General features: G+C 33.5%; 1 protein-coding gene across 1 annotated transcript in view; it reads right to left on the reverse strand.

The window, feature by feature from the left end:
- Window positions 1-12,092, reverse strand: part of LOC148942177 (uncharacterized) — a 57,284-nt gene extending 45,192 nt beyond the window's left edge. Inside the window, exon 1 of the mRNA XM_089103435.1 lies at window positions 11,990-12,092. Coding sequence (XP_088959561.1) covers window positions 11,990-12,001 — 12 coding nt within the window. The 5' untranslated portion in view covers window positions 12,002-12,092. The remainder of the gene's footprint in view (window positions 1-11,989) is intronic.
- Between the last annotated feature and the right edge of the window lie 5,128 nt (window positions 12,093-17,220).

The raw sequence follows: 17,220 nt of genomic DNA on the forward strand, positions 1-17,220 counted from the left end.
TAGTTCTAAATTAATATCCTTTAATTAGGAATGCCATGGATGGGCAAAAAAAAAGGAATTTTCAGTGAAAAACTCACAAATATAGCTCTTAATATGGCTTTTCAGTGTTTTTTTTCCAACGGATATGCGCAAAATACGATTAAATTACGTTTCCATGAATCTAATTCGTATCCTTTAATTAGGGAGGTCACAGCTTGGCAGAATAAAAAATTTTCAGTGAAAAACTCACAAATATAGCTTTTAATATGGCTTTTCAATGCTTTTTCCAACGAAACTGCGCAAAATACGCTGAAATTATGTTTCCTTGGTTCTTATTCATATACTTCAAGAAGGGACGTCAAGTCGTTGCGAAAAAAATTAATTTTCAGTTAAGAACTCGCAAATATATGTATTAATCTGTCTGTTAAGTGTTTCTTCCAAAGGAAATACGGAAAATATGATGAAATTACGTTCCCTTGGTTCTAATTTATATCATTTAATTATGGAGGTCACGGCTTGGCAAAAAAAGGAATTTTCAGTGAAAAACTCACAAATATAGCACTTAATATGGCTTTTCAGTATTTTTTCCAACGAAAATACGCAAAATATGATGAAATTACGTGCCCATTGTTCTAATCTATATCCTTTAATTAGGAATGTCAGGGCTTGGCAAAAAAAAGGAATTTTCAGTGAAAAACTCACAAATATAGCTCTTAATATGGCTTTTCAGTGTTTTTTTTCCAACGGATATGCGCAAAATACGATGAAATTACGTTTCCATGAATATAATTCGTATCCTTTAATTAGGGCGGTCACAGCTTGGCAGAAAAAAGAATTTTCAGTGAAAAACTCACAAATATAGCTCTAAATATGGCTTTTCAATGTTTTTTCCAACTATAATAAGCAAAATACGCTGAAATTACGTTTCCTTGGTTCTAATTCATATCCTTTAATTAGGAATGTCAAGGCTTGGCGAAAAAAAGGAATTTTCAGTGAAGAACTCACAAATATAGCTCTTAATATGGATTTTCAATGATTTTTCCAACGAAAATAAGCAAAATACGACGAAATTACGTTCCCATGGTTCTAATTCATATCCTTGATTTAGGGAGGTCATGGCTTGGCATAAAAAAGAATTTTCAGTGAAAAAATCACAAATATAGCTCTTAATATGGCTTTTCAGTGTTTTTTCCAACGAAAATAAGCAAAATACGACGAAATTACGTTCCCATGGTTCTAATTCATATCCTTTAATTAGGGAAGTCAAGGCTTGTCAAGAAAATGGGAATTTTCAGTGAAGAACTCACAAATATAGCTCTTAATTTGGCTTTTCAGTGTTTTTTCCAATGAAAATACGCAAAATACGACAAAAATACGTCCCCATGGATCTAATTCATATCCTTTAATTAGGAGGTCAAGGCTTGGCAGAAAAAGGAATTTTCAGTGAAAAACTCACAAATATAGCTCTTAATATGGCTTTTCAGTGTTTTTTCCGATGGAAATACGCAAAATACGACGAAATTACGTTTCCTTGGTTCTAATTCATATCCTTAAATTAGGGAGGTCAAGGCTTGGCAAAAAAAGGAGTTTTCAGTGAAAAACTCAAAAATATAGCTTTTAATATGGCTTTTCAGTGTTTTTTTTCCAATGTAAATACGCAAAATACTACGAAAATACGTTTCCATGGTTCTTATTCATATTCTTTAATTAGGGAGGTTAAGACTTGACAAAAAAGGGAATTCTCAGTGAAAAACTCACAAATATAGCTCTTAATATGGCTTTTCAGTGTTTTTTCCAACGAAAATAAGCAAAATACGACGAAATTACGTTCCCATGGCTCTAATTCGTATCCTTCATTTAGGGATGTCAAGGCTTGGCAGAAAAAAGAATTTTCAGTGAAAAACTCACAAATATAGCTATTAATATGGCTTTTCAATGTTTTTTTTCCAACGGATATACGCAAAATACGACGAAAATGCGTTCACATGGGTATAATTCATATCTTTCAATTATGTATGTAAAGGTGTGGCAAGAAAAAGTATGTGAAATAGTAAAACTCAAAACTATAGCACTTTATTATTATTATCAGTGTTTTTTTTTCCAACGGAACAACAAAATAAATTTTTAGATTTAGATACCATGGGTCTAATTAATTTCCTTCAATTGGGGTTGTCAAAGCTTGGCAAAAAAGGGAATTGTCAGTGAAAAACTCACAAAAATAGCTCTTAATTTGGCTTTTCAGTGTTTTTTCCAACGAAAAGACGCAAAATACGATGAAATTACGTTCCCATGGTTCTAATTCATATCCTTTAATTAGTGAGGTCAAGGCTAGGCAGAAAAAAGAATTTTCAGTGAAAAACTCACAAATATAGCTCTTAATATGGCTTTTCAGTGTTTTTTCCAACGAAAATACGCAAAATACGACGAAATTACGTTTCCTTGGTTCTAATTCATATCCTTCAATTAGGGAGGTCAAGGCTTGGCAAGAAAAAGGAATTTACAGTGAAAAACTCACAAATATCGCTCTTAATTTGGCTTTTCAGTTTTTTTTTTTCCAACGAAAATACGCAAAATATGATGAAATTACGTTCCCATGGTTCTAATTCATATCTTTTAATTAGGAATGTCAGGGCTTGGCAAAAAAGGGAATTTTCAGTGAAAAACTCACAAATATAGGTCTTAATATGGCTTTTCAGTGTTTTTTCCAACGGATATGAGCAAAATACGACGAAATTACGTCCCCATGGCTCTAATTCATATCCTTTAATTAGGGAGGTCAAGGCTTGGCAGAAAAAAGAATTTTCAGTGAAAAACTCACAAATATAGCTCTTAATATGGCTTTTCAATGTTTTTTTTCCAACGGAAATACGCAAAATACGACGAAAATACGTTTCCATGGTTCTAATTCATATCTTTCAATTAGGGAGGTCAAGGCTTGGCAAAAAAATGAATTTACAGTGAAAAACTCACAAATATAGCACTTAATATGGCTTTTCAGTGTTTTTTTTTCTACGAAAATACGCAAAATAAGATTAAAAGACGTCACCATGGTTATAATTCATATTCTTCAATTATGGAGGTCACGGCTTGGCAAAAAAGGGAATTTTCAGTGAAAAACTCACAAATATAGCTCTTAATATGGTTTTTCATTGTTTTTTCCAACGAAAATACGCAAAATACGACGAAATTACGTCCCCATGGTTCTAATTCATATCCTTTAATTAGGGAGGTCAAGGCTTGGCAGAAAAAAGAATTTTCAGTGAAAAACTCACAAATATAGCTCTTAATATGGCTTTTCAGTGTTTTTTTCCAATGGAAATACGCAAAATACGACGAAATTACGTTTCCTTGGTTCTAATTCATATCCTTCAATTAGGGAGGTCAAGGCTTGGCAAAAAAAGGAATTTTCAGTGAAAAACTCACAAATATAGCTCTTAATATGACTTTTCAGTGTTTTTTTTCAAAAGGAAATACGCAAAATACGATGAAATTACGTTCCCATGGTTCTAATTCATATTCTTCAATTAGGGAGGTCACAGCTTGGCGAAAAAGGGAATTCTCAGTGAAAAACTCACAAATATAGCTCTTAATTTGGCTTTTCAGTGTTTTTTCCAACGAAAATACGCAAAATACGACGAAATTACCTTCCCATGGTTCTAATTCATATCCTTCAATTAGGGGGGTCAAGGCTTTGCTAAAAAATGGAATTGCAACCAATCACATGTCGAGGCTAACATTCTCAAGGTTTTAGCTTTTGACGGATAACATTAAACCTAAGGAAATTTATGTATTTGGAATCAGCGTATAAAGCCAATCATTTTCATGTATCTATAATTACTAAAATTCTGTTTTTTAGAGTTATGGTTACTTTCGGACCAATTGCACTTTACTTTCACCTTGTTTCCCAAAAACTGTTTAAAATTAGGGTTTTTTTAGGTGTTTTCGTTTTTCTTTATTGTTTGACTTGATAGGAATTCTGCAACAGGATGGTCGTTTAAATTTATTAATGACTAAATATTTTTTAAAAAAGAAATGACTCTAAAGTGTTTTGGGGGGGGGGGAATAAAAAAAAAATAATAATTTTTAGATATTATACCTTATTTCTATATGTTATAACACACTTGTCAAAGCTAGACTTAATACTCTATTAAATATATCATTAGGCATAAGTTTACGTTTGAACAATTATTCGACATTATTTCTGTTCATCTTTGATTTAGTGTAGCAGCTCTTTACTTTTAATTGAAAAATAAGCTGTTGTGGAAAAAGTTTTTATCACTCTATTAAATATACCATTGGATATAGGTTTACGTTTGACAAATTATTCGACATTATTTCTGTTCATCGCTGATTTAGTGTAGCAGCTCTTTACTTTTTACTTGAAAAATATCCTCTTGTGGGTTGTGGAATAAAAGTTTCTATAAATCTAATAAGTCTATCGCTAGACATAACTTTACATAAAATTTAGTTTCTTCTAGTTTCATGGTCTAAGTATAGATTCTAAGTAGGTTTTAACTGCACTGCGTGTTTGGTGGGGAGGTGAATATCCAAAAATAACGGATGGACCTTTATTTGACTCGGTTAGATTTTGATTCTGAAGCTATTTGTCATAGTCCGTTGTTCTATTCAATTTCATGAGCCAAACTCTGTACTTTTTAAAATGCTGTAGTTTTTTATATTCTTATTCGTATGCCATTTATTGTTGTGGTATCAAAAAATTTGGATTGTTGGTTCAATTAATTATAAGTTCATTAAAAATTAAGTAATTAGTTACTACTTATAATAATTTGCAAGTTCCGAAAGATGTCAGAAAAGAGATATTTAAAAAAAAAATTGTCCAACTATTAGTTATATTATTGTTTTCAGATCGTAGTTAGGTTGGGCTCTGAAGAATATTCGGGTAAAAAGAATTTTTCACATTTTCTAGCTTCCTTCAATTTTAGTATATGAAAAAACTTGAAAGTGTGATTTTGCGATAAGCCTTCAGCTGCAATTTACACCAAAAGGACAAGATACTTATCAAAAGCATGAAAATTAAAAATGTAAAATGCATATTTCAAAGAAATAATATCCTTCTTAATAATTTAAAACCGATAAACCGTCGAAAGTTGTTTTCTTTAGCATTGTTTGTGAATGATTAAAAGATGATGAGTGACAGAAAACATTTTTGAAACTATACAAAACTTTAAATTTAGTAAATTGTCAAATGTTGTCAAAATGTAATTTTTTCCTGAAGTTGAAACCTCTTAATTTAACTCAGGTATTGAACCTTTGGTAGATATATTGGTTCGAAAATAAACTATCCCCGTAAAATCTGAGCTAATATAGGTTTTCCGCAGGAAACTCTAGTTTTTGATCATAGCGCTATCAATCTTTTAGGATGTATGGCTTGGTTGGGATCTCTCACTTGATGAGGAGGTCCTTCTTTGTATTAGTACATCCTTCGAAGGTACTGATGATGTGCTAGAAGTACATTATACTGAAGATGGTCTTTCATATACGTCAGAATATCTGGTACGGCGGGGGCCTTCAGGTCGTCTTTGCATAGAGGATGACGAGCAGTTGGCTCCTAGTTTGCCTACAATAGGAGTACGCGGTGATTCATTTGAATACAAGCCCACCCCATTGATTGTTATATCAATAATTGATGAACCTGAGGTTGAAATTCAATGTATACCACCCCCTCTGGTAGACAGAGTGGTAGTGGAGGATGAAGACATAGATATTCTGATAATCGAACCAGATGTAGTTTATTTAAAAACTGTTATAAATATCGATATTTCAAGAGAATAAAGATTAGAAAGAATGAATTATTTTTTGTTATCTTTGATAGAAGACTTGGTTATGGACTGATAATACTCTATGGGGTGATTTAATCAAACTGAACAATTCATGTACAGAAGTCTCTGCTGGTTTCCTCACTCTATATATATCTAGTATATGAAAATTAAAATAGTACAAACAAATTTATTGTACGATTATAATATAAAACTCATTATACATATTAATAATTAGATTTAACGGTAAATCATATATGGGAACTCTTCCATCATGGTTTCTGTTTTTTAAAATCCTTTTCGTAGAATGACCTCTTATGTTGTCTCTTAAAGGGCGGCTTTTTCTCTTCTCTTAAAGAGTAATCATCATAATAATCCGAGTTATATCTTGCACCATGTACATTTTTCTTTGGGTTTTCACTGCTGTCTTTTACACTATAGAGAAAGTCCTCTTTTACTAGTCTCTTTTTTTGGTCCTCCTTTTCTAACATATCAATCCTTCTTTTATCTGAGCTTACTTGCAATCGATATAAATTTCTCTCCATGTCACATATAATTTTTATTCTCGTTTCCTCCAGATTCTTTTCATCTGTCTCTGCCTCTATGCAGTCTAAACATTCAGTAGGTTCGTGTGAATACTCAAAATCATGAAAATGCCCCTTACAAATAGAACAGTTGCAATAAAAGGATATTTCTAACTCTACTTGTTCACTCATGTTATTACACTGCTAACTAAAAACTTAGTGAATTCTATTCACAGATTGATAAAACTATAGCAAAAATCCTCTCCTTATACTCCCTCCGCCGCTAATATGTAAGCAAGCTCTCTGATTGGTCGAGAAGGGGGATCTAACTATTACCCTGGAAACTGATAACATTTGGCTTGAACAACAACACCAAATACTATTTCCCGGAAACTCATAACATTTGGCTTGAACAACAATAACAAATAATGTTTCCCGGAAACTCATAACATCTGCATCGAACAACAACAAGAAGGAAGTTTCATTAACTTTGCCTCGAACGACAACAACATTGACCCCATTAACCAGGTGTTCTCTCTAATGACTCTATCACGTATCCAAAACAACAACAATAACATTGACCCCATTAACCACGTGTTCCCCCTTATGACTCTATTGCGTGCCCAAAACAACAACAACAACATTGACCCCATTAACCACGTGTTCTCTCTAATGACTCTATCGCGTGCCCAAAACAACAACAATAACATTGACCCCATTAACCACGTGTTCCCCCTTATGACTCTATCGCGTGCCCAAAACAACAACAACATCATTGGCCCCATTAACCACGTGTTCTCTCTAATGACTCTATCGCGTGACCAAAACAACAACAATAACATTCACCCCATTAACACAGTGTTCTCCTTAATGAATCTATAGTCCATGAAAGTGAGAAAGTTCCTGTTTTTCCATTCTCACTGACAAAGACCATAAAAACATCAAATAAATTGACCAACACACATAACCATCCATGAAAACAGACATAAATGTGACAAAGTTCCTGTTTTTTCATTCTCACTGACAAAATCCATAAAACATCAAATAAATCGACCAACACACATAACCATCCATGAAAACAGACATAAATGTGACAAAGTTCCTGTTTTTTCATTCTCACTGACAAAATCCATAAAACCATCCATAAATGGGACAAAATTCCTGTTTTTCAAATTCTCACTGACAAAAACCATAAACCACGTGGTTGGCGTGGGAGCTTTAGGGTCACCTCTACTTAGTTCAAAGAATGCACCATTGGCTAAAACGTGTTTATGATTAAAGATAAACCAGCTTGATCTAAATATCGGTAAGTCGAGTTTTTCTATCTTTTTGCAGTTTTCAAATTATTATTCTTCGATTACAGAAATAGCTTCACCGAAGGGATTCGTTAAGCGGTCGAAGTCCGTGAAGTAAATTGGGATTAACATTGATGGACATTTATCATATAAGTACTATGTGAAAGCTATTAATAAAATATTTTCACATAGTTTAGAGATTCTTCGTAAAGTAAAGTCTCTCCTTCGTATATTTTACGGCTATTGTTTTTTCTCTGATCATCCCTATATTTTGTACCTTTCGTCTGTATGGCTTTGTACTTTCCTTTCAATACTTCACCCAATAGGTGCCTTCCAGACTGCTTTGCAGGAGTATTTCGCGAGAGATCTAATGTTCATTATCATGGTACTGGGACAAGGGGATATATTGAGGTTCCTAGCCTAGTTTCAAGTAGGACTAATTTGTCAGTTGTATACAGAGGGCCTAGGCTTTGGAATAAGCTTAGCCTTAGTGTTAAGGAACTAAACATTCAGTAATTTAAACCTGAGTTACGCGTGTAGCTACTCGGTAAGTATACCTTTGACACAGATTGAACTGTAATTACAATAAAACTTATATTGATATTTTGAAAAAATATTGTTTATTAAGTTGTGTCTTTTTGATATTATTGATTTTTTAGGGCTATTGTTGCTTCGGGATTATAACATAATTTAGTTTTACTCATGTTTTATTTCTTGGTACATGGTTCCGACTCATTGTATTATATATGTTTTGTTTTTATTATTTTCTTGTTAGTAGCACACTCGCAAGCAACGCTTCTGGTGTGCTACTGATTGATCTGTTTGTGTGAGTTTTTTTTTTAAATAAGTTATTATTAAACCCCCCCCCCCCCCATGAATTTTCAATCTGCCTTTGTCGTGCTCCATAGGATATAGTCCATCTGATCTCAAACTTAGAAAATAATCTACGTAGGCGCTGATAGGACACAACCCTGCTGAACTCCTGATTCCACACCAAGCCAACTATCAACCTCACTTTCTACGCTATTATTCAAACGATAGCGAGATTTGTCCTTTTTTCAATCATATCCGTAATATGACACAATGCTTCAATTTATTTCAGAAAAAGTCTAAGTGTGTCACACGTCAGGGACATTTCCCTATCATAAAAACAAGATTCTTGATGATTCACTCGAGTCTTCTGATCTCATACTTAATTTAAAGCCATATTACAGTAATTTTTATCCAATGCCATTTTTCTTATGCCCAAATATTGCAAATAACAGCAGCAATATTGAGCTGGATTATTTTCTGTCATGGTGGCTAAAAAAATGGAAATGTTGGTTTCACCCTTTTTTTTATTTCTTTTTAATATTTTGAAATAAAAAGAGACAAGTTATTTAATTTTTTTGAATAAGAACGTAAAATATGTGGGTTTAAACAAGATTTCTTTTTTCGTCGATTCGACCAGTACGTTGATTCTGCCAGACAAATCGGGTTTGAAAATCCATTATTTCTGTGTTTTAGATAGTAAGAAAATAATTTTCCATTTTCAACATTTTGCATGCTATAAGTCGTAAATTGTGCAGTAGAGATTTGAATTGCGGAAAAGTGTAGCTTCTGCAACCTATAACATGTTAGAGTAAGTCTAATTGCTCAAACACGAACCGATTGAAAGTAGGAGAAAGAAACTGGCGCTAGCGCCTGAAGGAAAAATGACCAGCGTTGCATAGCGCATGACATTTTACCTAAAACTACTGTATATTTGTCTTTTCAGGGGTTTTAAAATGCTGAGAAGGGTAAAGAAAGTAAAACCGTGTCCCCAGTACGCCTACAGGCTTAAAGTCAACAAACCTACTTTGCCAGCCACGATTCCCCAAAGCTAACCTTGGGCTACTTTGTGCAGACTGGATTTCGACTTGAGATAATTCTTAAAAACAAGAGAGGCTAATTAATTATCACTTACAGAAAAATTTCAAGTTTCATCACATCAAATTTTCTTCAAAATACTCTTTTTTTTAATGAAGTTGCTAGACGGTACACTGTTAGTGGCGCTTGTAGTTTTTAATTCCTACATTCCAATGTTAAATCCCCAAAGATCCAACTCCTTTTAAATGGTACCCATGCCTTGCTTTCTGGAAGGTATACATTATTACAGGGAGAAAAGAGGGATAGAATTTTGTAGATTTCATTTTGGTTTAAAAGATTAACAGGCTGGAATCTTAATGACGCTGTTTAGCGCCCTAACATTTCAGGTTTTTGTTTGCTTAACAAACTCGTATAAACGATAAGCAAAGTAAACGGGTTTCAAACCTCTTCCTGTAAAATTAGAACTAATAAAAAGAATGTGGACGTTTCAGTCACCATGGGCTTCAGGTTTACGTTTCGCAAGTCTGAAATAAAAGCATTTCCTAAAGCTCCGAAATTGGCGTATTTTTGGTTCAAAACCCGTAAAAAACATTTTGCGCGGCACGTAATCTAGAATAGATGGCAAATGTTTAGCGAGCCATGTGGTAGCTGAAATAGTTTAGATCAAGGTTTGGATAACTATGGATAAAAATATTATCACCCGTGCTTTAGTACATGCGGTAGGGTAGAAACAGATTTAATTGAACGATCATGAACATGTATTTTGCCCGTGGCATTTCAGAGTAGTTTTTAAACGTTCTTCCTTATGAGGAAACTGTAGCTTCATCTGACCCAACGATCAGTTGCCATGTAAACAACTGCCCAGCAAAGCAATTCCCGACAAGCCTTGTCAAATTACTTTAACAGGAGATGCAATCTTTTTGAAATCATACAAATATGATATTATTAATTTTCTCACTAAACAATTAGCATCTCAGAGACGAAAAAAAAACACTGAAAACAATAAAAAAAAATGAAGATAAACGATTTTCTCAAAATCAAATTGAATCCTAAATTCCTCTAGTGTAGTCACTTGATGCTCTCTAGTTTTTGAATAAAAAAAAAGTTTCAATAGCGAAATTTAATGTCTTTTTCTTGGAGGAAAAATAGAAATAGAAGCCATCTGCTGCAGGTGTTTAAATATTAAATTTCTTCACAGCCGTGAGAGGCTCAGTAAAGTACCAGTAATATCTGGAGTTCCCTTGATTTATATTAATCGATCTTATTAAAGTTGAATCCAATCTTCAGTAATAAATAATAGGACCTTAATATGGACATTTGGGGAGTCAGTCGCGGGAGTGAACTGTGAAGCACTTTAAGAGGCTAAGCTCCCATACCCACGGCGAAAAACCCAAAATTCAATTACAGAGTCCACTAACGTAGTTTTTCAAACATTAAAAACCATACTTTTTACATAAGAATCATAGACAGGGCAATAGAGCAATGAGGCTTCAATGTATTACTTTTTTCGTCAGAGCCATCATATATATATATATATATATATATATATATATATATATATATATATATATATATATATATATATATATATATATATATATATATATATATATATATATATATATATATATATATATATATATATATATATATATATATATATATATATATATATATATATATATATATATATATATATATATATATATATATATATATATATATATATATATATATATATATATATATATATTTATTTATTTGTATCGTTGCCAACTCTGATACCAGGTCCAGTCCCAGGGTTGTTATACAGTTAAAGTGGAAGGGACTTCCAAACTATAATAGATAAAAAACTTTCTGCATGTAATAAAGAAAAAATTGTGTTACTGTACTGTTTGGTTCAGATAGAACCTATTTTCAACTGTCGCCAGAACTACAATCGTTTTAGAAATCCGTGTTCGAAATATTGTTGATATCAAAGAGAGTAAATAAAAAACTATTTTAATCCAGTTGTGTCAATTGGGGAGGGGTCTGTCCCTTCCCCTTACTTGATGTGCCCCCCCCCGAGATTTCCAAAAATACCTTTTTATTGGGTTATTTTTATTGAAAATGCCTTTTTTCAGTATTTTCATAGCAAAACCTGAAAAAATTACCCCTCTGCCTTTATATTGAAAAATACACTTTTTACCCTCCCCCTAAACTGTCGTGAATTGACACTACTGTTCTAACCATGATTAAAAATGAATTTGGTTTATCAGCAACCCTGTGATGCTCAAGACACGTCCTATTACCAACATCCCTCACATGGAATCATAGTAGTGCATTTCTATATTGCACCCTCACATTATCTTTACCCTATCGCGGTGCTAGATCCATCGTTCAGTATCTCGGCTCTCCCCCTCTAACAGTTAAATAATTAATATATTTATTGTATGAAGCATATATTAGTGTGAGATTTAAATAAGATCAAAGGTAACGTAGTATTATTTACGTAACATAAATTGCGTTGCTCTATAAATACTTTGGACGGACATAAATTAGAATTAGAATCATAAAAAAAACTTACCAAAGCTATCATGATACTTTTGATAAAAGACACTTCAGCATCAATTTCAAACAATGTTTTACAAATAAGTATACATCAAATCTGATGCTAAAAAACGGCATTGCGCAACGCATGGCGAAACAACAAAAGCTGTAAAATTCAAATAAACTCAAGAACATTCTTGTTTTCATGTTGGATTCATTGGAGCCTGTTTAATCTGTTTAGTTTATTTAAGGTGTTGAATGTTTTTCATCTATTCATTTTCTGGGGGAGTTACGTTTTATTTGACAATTTTTTTTTTCATTCTTATAGATTTAGTGGTTACATTGAGCACCCCCACCTTTCGAGACATAGGCGCGTTTGGGAGATTAGTACCACTTATTCATTGTATGTTTAGTTATTATGAACAAATTTTATCTTGTCTCATATGTGTGTGTGTGCAAGTGAGTTGTATCTTCTACGCTAAACACAGAGATAAGAGAAACTTTTATTTTCACCGAAATCTTCATGGCACTGCTAAATTTCTTTGGTATAGTCACATTAAAAAACATTAGTAACATTATACAAGCTTAGTCACATTAAAAATTGAAAAAAAAACACTAATCAATCTTCCTGACTTTCGTTGTACATATTTACGAAACTAGGCATAAAACTTTTCACTGACCGCTGATGGGCACAGCGTACCGGCTGAAGTTTCTCAACAGGCACTGCAACCCTGCGTGGGAATCGTTTTGTTGTGGATTGAGGGCGGAAAAGGTTTTGTGGATTGAGCGGATCAGAGATTTTCTTCTGAAACTCATGCAGAATTTCTCTCTTCTTTTTTTTTTAGAGTTTGCATTTTAAACTTTGTCAGCAGCTCTTCATACGACATTTCTGCCTGCTTTGATACTATCATTGGAGCTCTTTTGATCCTGGCGCTTTGCTCAGTCGTCAGTTCAAAATGCCATACAGGAGCTGAATTTTCCAGAATTGGGCAAATAAAAGATATAAATATTCGGAGGAGGTGATCTGGAGGGGCACCGTGTTTCGACATAAGCTTGAGCATCTGCAGCCCGGCATTACCGTTTTTTACTAGACTATATGTGTTTGCTTCCCATTTTAAATCACTGGTAATAATAACTCCCAAGAGTTTAATCTTCCTTACTTTAAGAGAATCAGAGATAGTTGGTAGAAAATTTTGTTCAGAAGAATTTAAAAATGAAATAGCTAAAATTGAAAATTTACTGTCATTTACTTTCATATTTGAACTGGAAGCTTTAGTCTTCGCATTATCAATTAAAAATTTGAGCTTTGCTACATTCATTTGCTTCACAAATTTCTCCAAGTGTAAGGCCGTCAAGATATTTCCAGCGGTCTTCACGCTCTTTAGCAATATCATTGATCATGACTAGATAAAGAACAGGACCCAGAATGGTACTTTGAGGTACACCACAAAAACTGGCTCGGGTTCAGAGAAAGACTTCTTATATTTAAAGGTTTGGAACCTATTTATTAAAAAACCCGGAATCAATCTCACAACAGCAGGATTCACTCTAAAATCCATTAAAAGCTTAGAAATTAAAATGTTATGATCAATCAAATCGAAACTCTTTTTAAAATAAATTGTTACTAAGTTTAGCCATTTACCAGGTTCATCAACATGCTTAAAAACAAAATGTAAAAGACTGACTAGATAATGGGATGTAGATGTATTCTTTCTGTTGCCATACTGATGAGGATCAAGGAAGGGTTCAACTTCAGCTTTTAGCCAATTTGCTACAAAACTTTCGTATATTTTGCTGAACAAGGAGGTCAAAGTGATTGGCCTCACACCATCGGAATTAAGTTCAGTATCTTTTTTGGGGGATTGGAGTAAGATACCCCATTTTCCATATATGTGGGTAAACTGAAGAAGTTGAAATGCAATTAAAAATTTGTGTTAGTGGCTTAGTCAATTTGTCAGGAAATGCTTTTATAAGTTCAGTCGGAATATCTATGAGAGTTATACTAATTCGTTTAAGTTTCTTTATTTTACTAGCTTTGTATATGTTACCGTGAATGTCCGAAATTGGTGAATATCGACATTCACCAGTGAATGTCCGAAATACCTTTTTTTCTCCTTCGATTTAGTCAGCGTTGCCAGTCAACTTTTTCAGTTTAATGCAAGGTTTCATTATGACTGGTTAAATTAGATTAGGCTTTGTTAGGTTAGCTTAGGTTTATAACCCATTTCTGATATTTAAAACCAAATTTAACTTAACCTAAACTAACATAACCAAACCTAACTTTAACTTTTCCCATCATAGCTTGCATAGAACTAAAAAAGTTGACTCGCAAATCTAATTGAATACAAGTAGAAAAAAAGGAATTTCGGACATTCAACGGTGAATGTGGACATTAACAAGATTTCTGGCATTCAAGGTAACATATACCCCACCATAATGTCATTACTCTTATCAGTCTAATAAAGTGTTGTGCTATTAGTAAAAACATTAACCACGACAAAACACTGACACCTCAAGTCTTGCTGGCGTATTTTTCTTGCAATTTTCAATTTCCTCCCACTCCCCTTGAACTCTTCATATGCCTTGATGTTGAAGACATCTTCTTAGGCCGAATTTTAATATCTAAATAAATGTTGGCTTTAAAAAGCCTGTGTAGCTCGCAGTCAATGGATGCCCGGATTTATTTTTATTGTTTGAGAATGGAAAAGTTTAAAAATACTATCTATTCCTGGTCCAAAGGGCAAAGGGACACTTAAATTCTCAATCCAACGACCCATCTGCTAATCCCCATGTCGCCCTAGGCCTTTGCAGGTCAAATTTGGGGTTTCATCCTCAGAAAGGCGTATTTTTTGCTGCATACAGGTACAATACCAGTATGCTGGTTCCGTCTTTCCAAAACAAAGACGCAAACAGCACGACCGAAATTCTCTATGAACAAACGATTCGAGAGTACGAACGATTCTTCCCTGAAAAGCAAGTTACAATTAGGGCACATAATAAACCATGGGTTACTTCGACAATTAAAGCCTACTTCTTTTGCAATTTGGATAACAACAGAAAAAGACAGAAAACAAATTTGGTTTGCGTAAGATATGAAGAACCACAGAGACTAAAGCCCTGTTTTTTTTACCAATCATTCCGAAGTAGTTTAGTCTAGTTCTCGCGCCGTGCGTTTTATTTAAAACTTAAGACATTTTATTAAGGAATCATTTTTCGCCTGTCCAGTCTGGTCAGCATCTATTTCGAAAGGTCAGAATCTGCTAGTGCATCCAAGAGCGCATCCATGATTTTTTTTTCTTGGGGGGGGGGCGCATCAAAATTTGTGTATATGCATTTTTGTTACGTTTTTACGAGTCGGACAAAAGTTTCAGGGGTAATAGGTCAAACCCTGTATCCCCCCCCCACCCCCTGGATACAGCCTTGACTGTACCTAGCTCCTCTTTAGTTAGATTCATTCCTTAAAAACAAAGTAGTCAATAAGAAAATGAAGAAAAATGAATTGCAAGAATGTTTCCTTAAGACTATTCGATACCTTATAAATCATTTTGCGAGTTTGAGTGTCGCCTGAGTGTCTCAAAGACAAAGAGCACATTGGCGAATTTTCCCAGCAACACAGGGAACTCCCAAAGCTGTCAAATTACTCAAAAGATGTCCTCTTTGAGTTGATCTTTAACATTTTCCAAGCAGGTATGCTAAACTATCTTTAGGGACTTCTTAGAAAAGTCTGCTCCTTTTCAATAAATAAAAGATAAAATTCATACTTTCTAATGATTTAAGTTTCATTATATTTGAATATTTCTATCTCTGGCTCAAAACAGGAGAAGTTAAATGTTTTTTCTATGATTTCTGGGAAAGTAGGTGTCAGCTTTTAGTTATCTCTCATTTATTCGGATTTCCTAACCAAGCTCAACAAGTTAATGGCAAGACCACTCAAAAAATTCCAAATAGTTTGGCCACACCCACTAAAAAAGAGTGCAATTGATGAGATACGGTAATTCTTTAAGGTAAGTCTACCAGATCTTCTTAACTAATCGGGATTCAACCATTTTTTTTTTTTTTTTTTTTTTTTTTTTTTTTTTTTTTTTACAGTTAACATCTTTAAAAGTTTAAGAGATTATATATCTCATCTTCAATTCTTATTACCAGATGGAAATTAATAATTTTCTATAATATTAGTAATATTAATGAATAATTTTATTCAATTACTTCAACAAATTTTGATTTTAGTTAATCATAATCATTGACATTATCAATAATATTTGTCTATTATGTCTTCCTCGTTGCACCTCTGTGCGGGTTTTTGTCATTGATAGAAATGTGTTTGCATTCAAGATTGTCTCTTTGTTATCCATGAGTATTACTATGCACCTCTTGGATTATATTTTGAAATGAGTACTTATAGGTCTTAATATGAAATGTTAAGAGGTATAGTTCTTAACATGAAAAAATATTCATTTGATTCAACTTAGTGATACGAGTCAACTACTCTTACTGAATCTGCTATACCACCTGAAACCCCCGAGCCTAAAAATCCTGCTTAAAATGTTTATTGTCCATTACCAATTAAAAAGAAAAAAAGAATCAAGAACGTTTTGTAAATAGCTTGGGCTAAATTCAGTCGTTAGAGAGCTGGGACGCAATTACGCGGTGGCCATTACTATATTTGGAAAGTGTGTTGGGCGACAAACCGAATGGCATGTTTATTTCTCAGATAGCACATTAATAAAAACTTGGACAAACCCCAAAAAACTTAAAAAACTCGATTTCACTTAAACCTAGAATCTTGTAAATTCAGATCTGATCTTGAGTTTAGGGGATTGCAATGTAAGTTAGAAACTGCTAGCAAAGGGAGAGGCAAATTTTCAGTTTCTAATCAGCACTAGTTCAAATTTATTCATGGGCCAATTTGAATTAGTGTTGAGTTAAACAGGGGTTGAATTGAATAGAGGTTCGGGTGCATGTGGGCTGAGTTAAAGGAGGGTTGAATTGAACGAGGGTTGAGTTGAATGAGAGTCAAGTTAAATATAGTTGAGTTCAATGGGGGTTGAATTGCACGGGGGTTAAGTTAAACAAAGGGTTGAGCTGAATTACACGCACACCAGCCAAGACAGTATACCCGTAATTTTATCAATTTGTTTTTAGGCTTTAATGCGCTGTTTTGTTATTTTTGTACAGCCGAGAAATACAAGGATGTATCAGCACTAATACTTCTCCGTTTTTATTATTATTATTATTATTTAAGGAAGCAAAACTTTTAAAGATCAGATA

This window comes from Artemia sp. Qi Xiang Cuo, chromosome 17 (genome assembly GCF_049724085.1).
Source record: "Artemia sp. Qi Xiang Cuo chromosome 17, ASM4972408v1, whole genome shotgun sequence".
Lineage (NCBI taxonomy): Eukaryota > Metazoa > Arthropoda > Branchiopoda > Anostraca > Artemiidae > Artemia > Artemia sp. Qi Xiang Cuo.